Source organism: Gouania willdenowi, chromosome 6 (assembly GCF_900634775.1).
Source record: "Gouania willdenowi chromosome 6, fGouWil2.1, whole genome shotgun sequence".
Classification (NCBI taxonomy): Eukaryota; Metazoa; Chordata; class Actinopteri; order Blenniiformes; family Gobiesocidae; genus Gouania; species Gouania willdenowi.
This window is the reverse complement of record NC_041049.1, coordinates 37,155,012-37,166,556: the sequence shown is the minus strand read 5'-3', so window position 1 is coordinate 37,166,556 and position 11,545 is coordinate 37,155,012. Positions and strand designations below refer to the sequence as shown.

Sequence of the window (11,545 nt, the reverse complement as noted above, 5' to 3'; positions counted from 1 at the left end):
CATTTGAGCCTTTCCCATGGCAGTCTTTTCACTGCGTCAAAACACAGAACAGGTGAAAGGGGAGAGAACCTCCAGATTAAATCAATACAATACTTGACTGGTTGCCTATCAACACAGGGCAAATATACATATATATATATATATATATATATATATTAAAAATATATACATATATTAAAAAAAGGCATATTCACCTTATTAGTCCGAATTGGTGTTTGAAGATCAACCGATGATTCGTGGTCCAGTCTCTGTCCAGGAGGCAGACCACCGCGGGGCAAACTCGGAGTCCCATGCCAAAACCTGGCTTTGGGTTTTAAGTGCGTCCCCTCTCCGATACCGGTCCGCGGCAGAAGTCCCCCCTAGAGCAGAAGATGGATCCTGTTCGTGATCGCCAATTTGTCACGGCAAATATGCGGTTGACCTCATTTGGAGACATGATTTATTGCTCTGGTTGAATGATGGAGTCTAGTCAAAGCGTGATGATTTTAAATAAAAAAGATTTATTATAAAACTAAATGAAAAGAGTACAAAGAAGCTTCCATCCTGTAAGAATGAAAGGCAGCCCACAGCAAGGATGGTCAAAAGGCTCCAGGCAGAGGAAAAAGCAAGACTGACTAAAAAGTTCTTCACACAAACATTTCTACACCGTTTAACCATCCTACCCCCCAACAGATAAGAAAGAAGCAACAGGGAGGCGGTCAAGTCAGTTTGTTCTGTTCGTTCGGAGATGGCGTCACCCGGTATCTGTCCTTGATAGTGTGTGTGCGTGTGTATGGTGTGAATGTGTGTAAATGGATGTGTGTGTGTGTGTGTCTCTCACCAAAAGGGTGCCTTTGTGTCTAGCTTGAGGGATAAGATGTGTTTTGGGAAGCATGTGGCTGACCTCGAGAAGAGAGCAGAAAACATGAGACAGCAGAAATGAAAAGTCTCAACTTAAAGCCTTAAAAAGAACAAGTTCTATGAGTAATTATATGAATAAATGTATTTGTAAACATAATTAACCAATTTTGCCCTTACAAATGTCACTCACACAGGCCCCCGTAGATCATGTATTCATGCAAGATGAAACACTCTTGCTCATGGCATCTTTGACATCGTTGTAGTGGTTTATATGTAAATATGTTATATGAATAAGTTACGCTTTACAACTGTGACTGTGATGCTATCAGCATCTTAGGCTGCAGTGCTCCCTCCAACCATGCTTATTGATATTCTGTGAAACTGGCTTTCCCTTTTGTGTATTTCTTCTTTAACATGACTTTTCTTTTCTCCAAAAATCGAGTTTAAAAGTCTGAGAAGCATCACACCTTTCACCACAAACCCCAAGAATCCAGCGCTGTGGTAAAGATCATAAACCACGTCTGAACTTTTGAGCCCAATCGAAGCAAAACAAAGACCGAGAGCCCACAGCTTTCCATGAGTGATCAGTGCTGCTTTAGAAAGTCCTGAGGAAAGGTAACACAAAGGTGAATCTGGTTTATATGGGATCACATATGAAATCCTGGTGGGAAATACGTGAAGCAAACCCACCTGTCATCCCTAAGGTGTTAGCTGTGACCTATTAGCTTTGGACAGAGGCTCAGAGACAGAGGCATTGGTCATCTTATCTTTGAAGCTCTTCATACCTGCAGATTTGCAGCTTTCACTCAAAATGAAAATGTTGACCTGCTGCTTGTGAAGAACAGGCAGGATCTTCTCAACAGCTTCCTGTAGCGATAGACTACATTTCCCACAATATACCGCTTCGGGGGTCAGGGAACTTCCTGTAATGTGAATAAACGAGAGCTGATGTGAGTCCACCGTGTCCCGGTTCTGTGATTATACATGGTGTCAGAAGTGGCAAACTGCAAGTCTCCGTGGCGTTTTCAGGTGCAGTACAGTGTAGTTAACTTGCGGAAGAAGTTTTCGTGCACTTTTAAAACCAAAAATGACCGTCACAAAGTGGATGGCAGTCACCGGTGCTAGTTGCTAGCTGCGAGAGTGTTGCTAGGTTACGGCCGCACATGGCATGTCGGCGGAGGGAGAAGTGAATGGGAGCCCATCTGAAGAGTCTGATTCTGAATGCGGAGAAGCCAGGAATCCACACAGAGTGATGGCGACCACTGTACAAATAACTCCCCCAGAAACATTTAACTTTTCACGTCCTTCAGAATGGCCAAAGTGGATCAGAAGATTTGAAAGGTTTCGTATTGCAACAGCTCTTGACACTAAACCAGATGAATATCAGGTGAATTCACTCCTGTATGCAATGGGTGACGCAGCAGATGACGTTTTGACTGTTTTACCACTGAGTGCTGATGATAAAAAGAATTATGATGCTGTCAAAACAGCATTTGAACAGCATTATGTTGGAAAACACAATGTAATTTTTGAAAAGAGCACAGTTCAACTCCAGACGTCAACAAGATGGTGAGAATGCAGAATCATTCATCACATCTGTACACAAACTAGCAGAAAATTGTAGATTCGGAGTTCTTAAAGAAGAACTTATAAGAGACAGAATTGTACTTGGCATAAGAGACAAAAGACTCTCAGAGCAGCTACAAATGGACTCAGACTTGGTAAAGCCATACAAAAAGTCAGACAGAGTGAAACTGTAAAGAAACAACAAACAATTATGCACAGCAGCTCTGCAGAGGAAAAACCACAGAATATGGACTTGATACAGACAAATAAAACAAGAAGAAAATCACAAACATGGCAAAAGAGAGAACAAAAGCAAGCAATGCAAAATGAAAAAGAGTGCAGTCGCTGTGGTCGGAAGAACAAACACTCACGGAAAGACTGTCCAGCAAAAGATGTACTGTGCCGAAAATGCCAGAAGAAAGGACATTTTGCTGTAGTTTGTCGCAGTAGCGGTGCTGCAGGGTTACGTGAAGTTACAGAAAACCAAAATGATACAGACAGCGAGGATTGTGTGTTCCTGGGAGAAATAGACAGAGAGGTCAGAGCCCTGGGTGCAAAAGATCAAGTTAAATGGGGAAAATTTAGAATTTAAACTAGACAACAGGGGCAGATGTCACATCTATTTCAGAGAAAATGTATAGACCAGACAGGGACGGCAAGCTGCAAAACCCTAGAAAGAGACTACTAGGGCCAGGCAGTTACTCACTAAAAGTAAAGGCTGCTTTGGGGCAACGCTGGTAGTTAAAGGGCGCAGCACATCACAAAATGTTTACCTTGTGTCAGGTCTTGTACAACCACTATTGAGCAGACCAATGTGTGAGGCTTAAGGACTAGTGTACAGAGTAGACAGAGTCACTGAAACAGAGACAGATTTCAGAGCAGCATACCCTGATGTGTTTAGGAATGCTGAAAGAGCCTTATCACAGAGCTGGAGCAGGGAGCAGTACCTGTAGCCCTGTCTGCTTCACGACGTAACCCCCGTCCCTTCAGAGGTGCAGTGAGAACAGAACTGCAGAGAATGGAATAAATGGGAGTCATTTCCAAAGTAACTGAACCAACAGAGTGGTGTTCAGGTATTTTTATGCTTCCCAGACCAGCTAACAAGCCCCCTAGAATATGTGTAGACCTCACACCCCTGAACGCAGCAGTAAAAAGAGAAGGGCATATTATCCCAGCAGTCGACCAAACTTTAGCAATGATGAAAGACGCTAAAGTTTTCACCAAGCTCGACGCCTGTTCCGGATTTTGGCAAATTCCCATTACAATAGAGTCAAGGCCTCTCACAACGTCCATCACTCTTTTTGGAAGGTTCCATTTTAACAGACTTCCATTTGGCATAGCATCTGCACCCGAGCATTTCCAGAGGAGAATGTCGAAGATGCTGGGTGTGATCTGTCATGCCAATGATGTTCTTGTTTACGGCAGAGACAAACTGGAGCACAATAAGAGACTGTATTGTGTTCTCAAAAAGTTTCAAAAGGTGGGACTCACGCTTAATGAGAAGTGTGAGTTTTCCAAAAGTGACATTATCTTTGTGGGACACAAGTTTCTGCTAAAATCATTGAGGCGGATCCAAATAAAGTAAAGGCAATACAGCAGCTGCCACAGCCCCAGAGTGTGGAGGATGTGCGCCGACTCATGGGCATGGATAACTATTTAGCTAAGTTTATGCCACAGTTAGCCACAGTCACCACACCACTAAAGGAGCTGCAGAAAGAGCGAAATGAGTGGATTTGGGCAGAGCCACGGGAAACCGCTTTTCAGAGACTAAAGCAGATATTAAGCTCTCCTGAAGTGCTGGCTCAGTACTCCAACTCAGCAGACACAAGAGTAGCCGCAGATGCATCGCCATATGTTATTGGAGCCGTACCCACACAGAAGCAGTCTGACAGCTCATGACGACCTGTGACATATATCTCCAGAGGACTCACTGACATGGAGAAACGCTACGCGGAAATAGAAAAGGAGGCACTCGCAGTCACGTCGCCGTGCGAAAGACTTTCTTCTTATCTGATGGGACTACAGTTCACACTCATCATGGATCACAAGCCCCTGGTTCCTCTTCTGAGCACAAGAGGCCTGGACAACCTTCCTCCCCGCATCTTGAGATTCCGCCTCAGGCTGCTTCGCTTCACATTCATCATCGTCCACGTTCCAGGGAAGAACCTGATGCCCTGTCGCGAGCTCCACTGGCAGGCCCACCCTCCGCAGGAGACCTTCAGCTTGAAAAAGAGGTAGAGGTTGTTACGGCTGAATTTACGGTTGACCTCATTTGGAGACATGATTTATTGCTCTGGTTGAATGATGGAGTCCAGGAGAAGCATTGATGGTTTTATAAAAAAGGTTTATTCTAAACTAAGTTAAAAAGTACAAGATGGAACAAAAGAAGTGACCATCACGGCCGGAGGTCCGATGATTGAGTGGCACACAGTTCTGATCCAACACGTATATTCCCCTCAGTCCCCCTCCCTCCTCCCCCCAGGAGATAGAGATAGAGAGAGAGGGAGGAGGTGAGGACAGAGGGTGCTTCTTTGGGTCTAAACAACCAGTTCTGTTATCTGCCGGTTGTCATAGAGACGGAGGGGTGTGTGAATGAATGTGTATGGCGTGTGTATGTGTGACATGTGACTGTGTGAGCATGTGAGTGCGCACACAGAGTGCCTATGCGTCCTTGTGCTATTATTGTTTTGGGGAGATATCGTGTGCTCTGAACAAGGCAGTCTGACCCAGAAAAGTTGAAGACATGAAAATCAGACAATGGAAAGTTACCCAAGGCTTAAGGATTAAAATATATGAGTAAATGTATTATTAAGCCTAACTAATAATTTCGCCCCCCACAAGGTTTTTGTGGACTGTATAGTATCTCATCTCTCAGCTACAGATAAAAGGCTGGAGGAGATAAAATTAGCACAGGGAAAAGATGAACTGTGTATAAAGATCAGGAAACAATGTGAGTCAGGCTGGCCAGAAAGGTGTAGGCTAGACCCAGACATAAAAGGTTATTGGTAACACAGGATGGATTTATATGTAGCACAAGGTTTTCTCATGAAAGGAGAGAGACTTGTGATACCTCATCCGCTGAGAGCAGGTATTTTACAATGTCTGCATGAAGGCCACCAGGGCATTTCAAAGTGCAGAGCCAGAGCAAAGGAGGTAGTATGGTGGCCAGGCATCTCAGCACAGATAGGACAGATGGTGGAAAGTTGTGAAACATGCCAAAAACATAGGTTACAAAACTGTGAACCACCTACTCCTGTTCCTTTTTTTTTTTTTTTTTTTTTTTAAGGTCAACACCACAGGAAGTGCAATCATTATGAGACAGCAATGCATATTTTGTTATTGCAATAAAATACATTGATTTATTTTATTGCTTAATTGTGACCATCACCAGCCCTCCCTAAGGAAGGGTACGAAATCTTTTATTATAGGGAGGATATAAAAAGGGAGAGCAGTGTTACACCTAAGTGGAGGGGGAGGGGGAAGGGGAGGGGAAAGGGAGCAGGGAGGAGAGACTCAAGGCATAGAAAAGATGGGGAACAATAGACTGTTTTGCAGTGAGGGTGAGATGTGAGGTTGTAGAATATATTGTGCTTATTATGTTGTGTAATCCAGCCAGTATGGTGACAAGTGTAGGAGGATGAGTTATTATTAATGTGTTATATGACTAAGAATATTAATTATGATTATTAATATTACTTCAAATTTTGCGGGGTGCCACTCCTTTTAACAGGAGAAATATGTCTAAGCTTTAGACTAAACTCATCAATGTGAAACCAGGGAAAAGTGAATTCTCACAGCAACATCTACACCATAATCACAGCTTTAATGAATCAGAGGAATCAAAAACTATGTTTAACCTTTTATTCAAAAGTCAACAATTAACACAGTCAAAATATCAATTGAAATGGGATAATTAAATCATGATAAAATGCATTTCTAGGCTAATAAAAGTGAGGGTTATATGTAATAAAGTGAAATCACTAATCTAGGAGAATGCTAGTCTACTAAATATTGAATAAAAATGCAGGATACATATTCGAATAATAAGATCATAAAATCAAAGAATAAAATCATAAAGACAGCTCATAACAAAGAGAGGGAGACGGACAGGGGAGACGAACACACATGAATGAGATGAACTGGGTGTGGAGCATGTTGTGAGTGTGTGTAAGTTTGTAGTTATGGAAGTATGTATGTGATCTATTGTGGATGAAGTTGCTGATGAAAGTTCATTCTTGTACCTTGAAGATGATGTCAGGGTTGGACCTGGAGGTGCTGCTTGAAGCAATACAGCAGGACGTGCCACCGTTGGCTCTGTTGCGGTTCAACAGAGTGTAGCCCCTTCAGCCGATCCAGGCGTTCAGGCCTTCGCAGCTGGCTTAGATAATGGCTCGTGCTTACCGCAGTGGGTCGCAGGCCGGGCCTCTTTCGGCTGTTACGCACGTCACTAGATGCTGTATTTGTCCGAACCAAGCAGCTGTTGATTACAAAATCTAACTGTTTCAACTAAAAATAAAATGAAATAAATGAAAAGATGGGGAGGGAAACGCATTGAGTAATGAAACGCCCGCGTCCCAAACTGAAGTTTCTGGCGGCGTTCTTCCTTTTAAAAGCTTATCTTTGGGACTTGCCTCCTAAGGAGGGAACTTCGTTGATTGGTTTAAAGTTGCCAGCATCTCAGCTGGCTGCCTTTGGGTGTGTCTTGGGTGTGTGTATGTGAGACAAAAGACAGACGACAAAGGGATGATTCTAAACATAAAAGAATGCCTAATAATTAATTCCACATATTTCAAAACATCTTTTCAACATCATATCTTGAAATATCATCTATAATGAAAGAGTTTGATACCAAACACGACTGGAAAATATCCTAGGAACACTTTAGGAACCGGTTAATGAATTTTACTTGTAATTACTCATAAACATAAATGTCAAAAATCATGTTATGCCTCTTCTTAACTATAGGGTTGCAGTAGATACCTCAAACTAACTTTTGTGATGTTTTCTGGTATTTTTAAGCACTTTTAAATGATAAACACTTTAAAATAGCATTCTGTTGGTTATTGAATTACATGAAACGAGTGTGATCGAACAGACAATATTTGCAATTTCAATTTCTGTAGAAATCATTCCAATAATGTTTTCATTTGTAAGTTTTCAAACATAATACAATTTCTTGGTTCTCCCTTCCTCACTGGGAGACATCTCAGATAGGGGGCCTGGAAAGTGTCCTTCTGTGACATCTCACCACAGGGGCAAAAGGGTCATTGGGACAGTTCTTTGATTTTACAGCATCCCAAAAGTATCTGTTTGAAAAGGGGGGAGAAGAGGGATGTTCTTCTTTTGATCGTAATGTAGCAGAGAGGTGATATAGGTGGAAAACTGTTCTTGGATTCTCCTGTGCTTTTGTTCGGGCAGGAAGAGTGAGAAGACCCCCCCGTGGGGCACGTTTGCACTTCACAGTAGGCGACAGACTCCCCGACTCCACTGACTGGTGAAGCCAATGTTCTAAGTCACAGATCAACTTGGGGGTTTAGTTCCCTACACAAGTGTGAAGCTTAGCTATAATGGTGGTGGCTGTGAACAGGGGGAATGAGTGAATGGTAGTACCTAAAGCAGGTATTTGGGATTAACGTGTCTAAGGTTAAGCCCAGTATGAGTTTTATCCCACATCGCAAGGCGTGCCAGTGCATCGTAAACCAGTATATGTGCAAAAAACGGCTACCGCAAATCCAGGAACTGCCCCGGGCCCACAGATGCAGCCAGGCCAGCATAAAGAGCGGAGGCCAGGGAGCCCCAGGCAACCCCCCAGATGCCCCCAAGATCCCAGGCCGAGAGGCAGCCACCGCCCCCCACACACACATCCGAGGAAGCCCCAAGCAGCCGAGCACCCAGCGCACCCCCCCACCGACCCCAACCCCCAACCCCAAGGCCCCCCGCCAGCACCTACTCCTGTTCCTGACCGTCCTTGGCAGAAGGTCGGCATGGATCTGTTTGAGTGGTCAAAGAAACAGTACATTCTTGTTATTGACTTCTTCTCTAGATACATTGAGATAGCCGAACTGAACACACACACGTCAGCAGAGGCCTTTGCGAGACATGGAACTGCAGAAACTGTGGTATCAGATAACGGGCCGCAGTTTTCATCAGAACAGTTCAGGCATTTTGCAAAAGAATACCAGTTCACACATGTTACGAGCAGCCCCAGGTACTCCCAGGCCAACGGTGAGGCAGAGCACGCTGTTCGGACCATCAAGGACTTGTGGAAAAAGGACAGTGACTTTAACAGAGCGCTGCTGGCGTACAGAGCCACCCTGCTGGAACACGGGTTCTCGCCAGCGCAGCTGCTCATGGGAAGAAACCTGCGCACCTCCCTGCCCCAGTCTGCAGCCAAACTGGTTCCTAAATGGCCAGATTTGGTCGCTTTTCATAAAAAGGATGAGGAGCGGAGATGTGAGCAGGCAAAACACTACAATCGGAGACATCGTGCCAGACAACTCCCAAAACTATCAACGGACAGAAAGTGTGGATTACAACAGAAGAAACCACTGGAGCAGTAGGTTTGTTTACGCTGTTCAAAGCACTTTATGAAGAAGCAACGACTTCAGCTTAAAGGAGGAGGTGTAGCGGTAGACTACATTTCCCACAATGCACCGCTTCGGGGGTCAGGGAACTTCCTGTTATGTGAATAAACGAGAGCTGACGTGAGTCCACCGTGTCCTGGTTCTGTGATTATACACTTCCTGTAACTCTGAGAGTAACATTAAAAGTAGAAAATATATTGTTATTAAGTTTGCTTGATATTGTTGGGTTTACATAGATCATAAACACCACGACATCTGAATGCAGGGATGCTCAGAAAATCTCACATCTTTGGTTGAGACGACTTCAAGGCCAATTTACCACACTAATCTGTTTGAGTTCATAAACCTAAAACAACCTCATCCTCAGAATCAGAATCAGAAATGTTTAATGGCCAAGTACAGTTTTAAGACAGTATAAGGAATTTGTCTTGGTAGATGGTGCACGAAACAAAAACAAAAAAAAACAAAGAAAAGAAGAACAAAGAACAACCCAGCAACAATAATAATAATAGTGATAAATATAAAGGATGAGGGATAAATAAAGGATAGGTAGAGAATAAGGATAAATAGGATATATATATATATATATATATATATATATAAATACAGTGCAGCAGATAATGTCATAACAACATCCTTTAGAACTATCAGAAAATGTAGTTTACATGAAGTTGTACATCACATTTCAAAATAAAGCCACATACAATTTTCACCTCAAGACCTCATACGTCAAACATTCCCACACGTTCAGCCCATCATAAGGATTTTGACAGTAGAAATATATATAGAATTAATGAGAATATTTAGTTTTGTTTTCGAGAGCTTCCTCTGCAGGTTTTAGTTTTTACTTAACCTAAAAGCCCATTGTACTAACAAATGGGGATATACAGTAAATTAAATAAATAAATGCAGGGGGCTTTTTACAGGGCTACACACACACCCCGACATGCCGTCTGTGACCCACCGGTGTACTTAAAGAGTAACTAAAAACCCCAAACCCACTTTTTCTGTAACGTCACACAGAACGTTGAAAAGGACGACAACCTTCTTGCTTTATTTTCCACACAGAACTGCGGTTACTGTCGGCCATAACCACACCAAAACAACAACAACAACAAGGGTTGAAGCCTATCGTGATGCAACCTCATCCGTTCACATCCAACAGCTATTCTCTCTCACACACAGGGCATTTCCTCACCTCTGACTCGCCCCCTATTCCACTCACATTCCAGCTCTGCCCAAAGATGCATTCAAAGAACACACAATAATCGAAACAATCATAACATTAACATTAGAAAAATAACACTACAACTATAACACACTGCAGGGATGTTACAATATGTATTTGGGTATTAAGTAATGATGTTGATTGATCCCAGTCCAACTTTTAACATTTTAGGAAAATTATTTTAATATTGCATATTTAGTTGTAAAATGTCAGAGTTACTGGCCTCTTAGGGTTGAACGCTGGAGTCACGTACTGAGTTTACCTCCGTACTGAGATTATAACCCTAACCCTATCCTAATCCAATAAATAAATAAAACATGTGTCCGTTGACTTTGAAAACAAACAAAAAAAAAAAAAAGATTTATTTTTATTTATTTTTTTTAGCAATAAGTCATTGTGCGGTAGTGCGCATATATGCACTGCGTTCAAGCCAGCCGCGGTTCGCGTTTGCCTGATCAAATCAGCCACACATTGTTTTCTTGTGCACTTACGGTAATCACAATGAGAGCGCCCTGAAGAACTGCTGGAGGAGACTGTGGGACAGACAGCAGTCTCAGAATCAGACCCATGACAATTACGATACAATAATTATTATCTTCAGTAATAAACTAAAGATATCACGAAGGTAATGAAAAGATAATTTTCCATAAGTAGTCCATGATTCATATTCCACTGAATCATAGACTCACGATCCATACATGCATGAATAATTTTGAGTACTTTTACTGTGTACTTCTTGAGTAATCCTCTGTCAAAATCATGTACAGATCACAAATTTAAGGATATTTCACCCAACTTTGACGTGGAATAAAAAGATAACTTTCCATAAGTAGTCCATGATTCATATTTCACTGAACTTAGAGTCCTAGACATCGAAAGAAAAACAACAACCAAATGAAAGTAATGGTGGGGAGGATTCATGTAAATGACAAAATGGCAGGAAAGCCTGTGTGGCACACCTAAGGATGTTTGTTTGTTTTTTAACTTGCTACTATCTCAAAGTCGCAGTAGCTTGAATGCAGGTCTATGATTAATTGTAATTAGTAATTAAATAATTATTAAATACATAAAATTAAATAAAGTGTATTTTATTTATTATTGTTGTTAGTATTGTTGATGTTGTAGTTTTTATTGCTGCTGTTGTTTTTGTTGCTTTTATTATTGGGTAACGGTATGAGGTAAGTGCAAAAGGTATTTTAATGCAACAAATGAGTGTTCAGGTGTAGTTTTTATTAGCAGTGATGCTGACCATGATTATGGAGGAGTTGTCAAGGTAATAGTAGTTTGGTTATAATGGATTTCTTAAATGATGTTGCTGCAGTGAATA

General features: G+C 42.1%; 1 protein-coding gene across 1 annotated transcript in view; it reads right to left on the bottom strand.

Annotated features, from left to right (window-relative positions):
* Window positions 1-209: 209 nt before the first annotated feature.
* The window catches only part of cep152 (centrosomal protein 152), a 60,166-nt gene continuing 48,830 nt past the window's right edge, over window positions 210-11,545 (bottom strand). The window contains exon 27 of the mRNA XM_028448674.1: window positions 210-359. Within this exon, the coding sequence (XP_028304475.1) occupies window positions 223-359 (137 nt within the window). The 3' untranslated portion in view covers window positions 210-222. The remainder of the gene's footprint in view (window positions 360-11,545) is intronic.